Source organism: Aplysia californica, unplaced genomic scaffold, assembly GCF_000002075.1.
Source record: "Aplysia californica isolate F4 #8 unplaced genomic scaffold, AplCal3.0 scaffold00997, whole genome shotgun sequence".
Classification (NCBI taxonomy): domain Eukaryota; kingdom Metazoa; phylum Mollusca; class Gastropoda; order Aplysiida; family Aplysiidae; genus Aplysia; species Aplysia californica.
In genome coordinates this window covers 103,684-105,087 of record NW_004798267.1, presented here as the reverse complement: position 1 = coordinate 105,087, position 1,404 = coordinate 103,684, and the positions used below count along the sequence as shown (strand labels likewise).

Genomic DNA, 1,404 nt, shown 5'->3' with positions numbered 1-1,404 from the left:
TATTAATAGCCTACTTTCTTTAAGGGTGGGGGGGGGGGCAAGTAATAGGGTTCTGGCTTTTCAGTAGAATCCATTCCTTCAATGTTGCAGGGAACTGAAGATATCTAGCAACTATCTTATGCCATCGGGTAAAAGTAGTTATAAATTTCCATGATGTTGTGTTCTGGGGAAGACATGAGTGTCGGTGTTTACATAATAAGTTTTAATCATGTTAGAAATCATAAAGATCCCTCCTTAAGTAGGGTTCTTCTGTGATGCACTGGTCTGCAATTTCGCCCTCTGACTCATTAACACTATGGTACTTTGGAAAGGACAAAAATATTGCTTAATGTGAGATAAAGACTGATTCAGTACCCACACTCATTTTAATTCACAAACCACGAACAAAATAGTGTCTATATGCAACCCTCTCTGTGCTCCCAGGACCCCAGCAATCCGCGGCTTAACGAGAAGGACTCAAGTGGACCAGTCAAACTGCGAGAGTCACCGCCGACAAAACCAGAGGTAAGATCAGAGGAAATGACATTACTTAAGAGAAAAGGTGTGATTAGCGACCAGATATTATTTTGGCAGCATCTGACAGGGTTACTTTAGTGCAGTTGTAGGTTTTCTTTAGTCGAATGTCCCCATGGATATTTTGCCCTGAGAGTTCAAGGTGCTGCAGTAGGCGGCTGGTGATGCCAAAGCAGGATTATGGCAATCTCAGCTGCAAATGGTACAGATATGGCTAGCTATGGGCAGATGGTACAGGTATGGCTAGTTATGGGTAGATCTCCGAGTGGACATGCCTTTTGTCTGTCTCTCACCTTTTGTGTCGGATACAGGATCTTCTCTTCTGCCTTTGTCCGTTGTTTTATGAGTAATCAGTGGCAGCTACTGCAGTTTGTTGCAGTGTCATCCCGGAACGCTATAATATGCCGATGTCCAAAGCTTTCATTTCGCGCTTGCAGTCGTCTTTGTATCTTAACTGGGGACCTCCTTATGGTCTTTCGCTAGAAGTTAGTTGCCTTTAAGAATTCGGCATTCGCCATACGGCTCGCACGACCAAGCTGGTAAAGTCTTCGTTGTCTCATTAGAATGTAGGTGGATAAGAGGCCAGCACGACGGCGGACTCGAGTTATGAGCACTATGTCGCTCCAACTGTTGCAAAGGATGGGGCAAAGGAAAAGCAAATGAAAAGTGTTCAGCATAAGCTCTTGCCTGCCCCAGATCGTGATGCTTCACTTCAAATTATTAAAATCAGGGAAAGCACTTAATGTATGAATTAATGTAATGTTTCTTTCCCTTTAGCCCTCTTTGTCTCTGGTTTAAACGATATATCTCTTTGTCCCTCTTTTTCTCTCCTTCTCTCTAACTCTCCATCCCCGTCTCCCTCTCTTCCTCCCTCACTCCCTCTCTCTCTCT

The 1,404-nt window shown here is 44.0% G+C and overlaps 1 protein-coding gene across 6 annotated transcripts in view; it reads left to right on the top strand.

The window, feature by feature from the left end:
• LOC101846847 (cGMP-specific 3',5'-cyclic phosphodiesterase) overlaps positions 1 to 1,404 on the top strand; it is a 128,438-nt gene that overhangs the window by 96,178 nt on the left and 30,856 nt on the right. For all 6 annotated transcript variants that reach the window (XM_013089608.2, XM_035973097.1, XM_013089607.2 and 3 more), the window contains one exon: positions 424 to 504. In XM_013089608.2, coding sequence (XP_012945062.1) covers positions 424 to 504 — 81 coding nt within the window. The remainder of the gene's footprint in view (positions 1 to 423; positions 505 to 1,404) is intronic.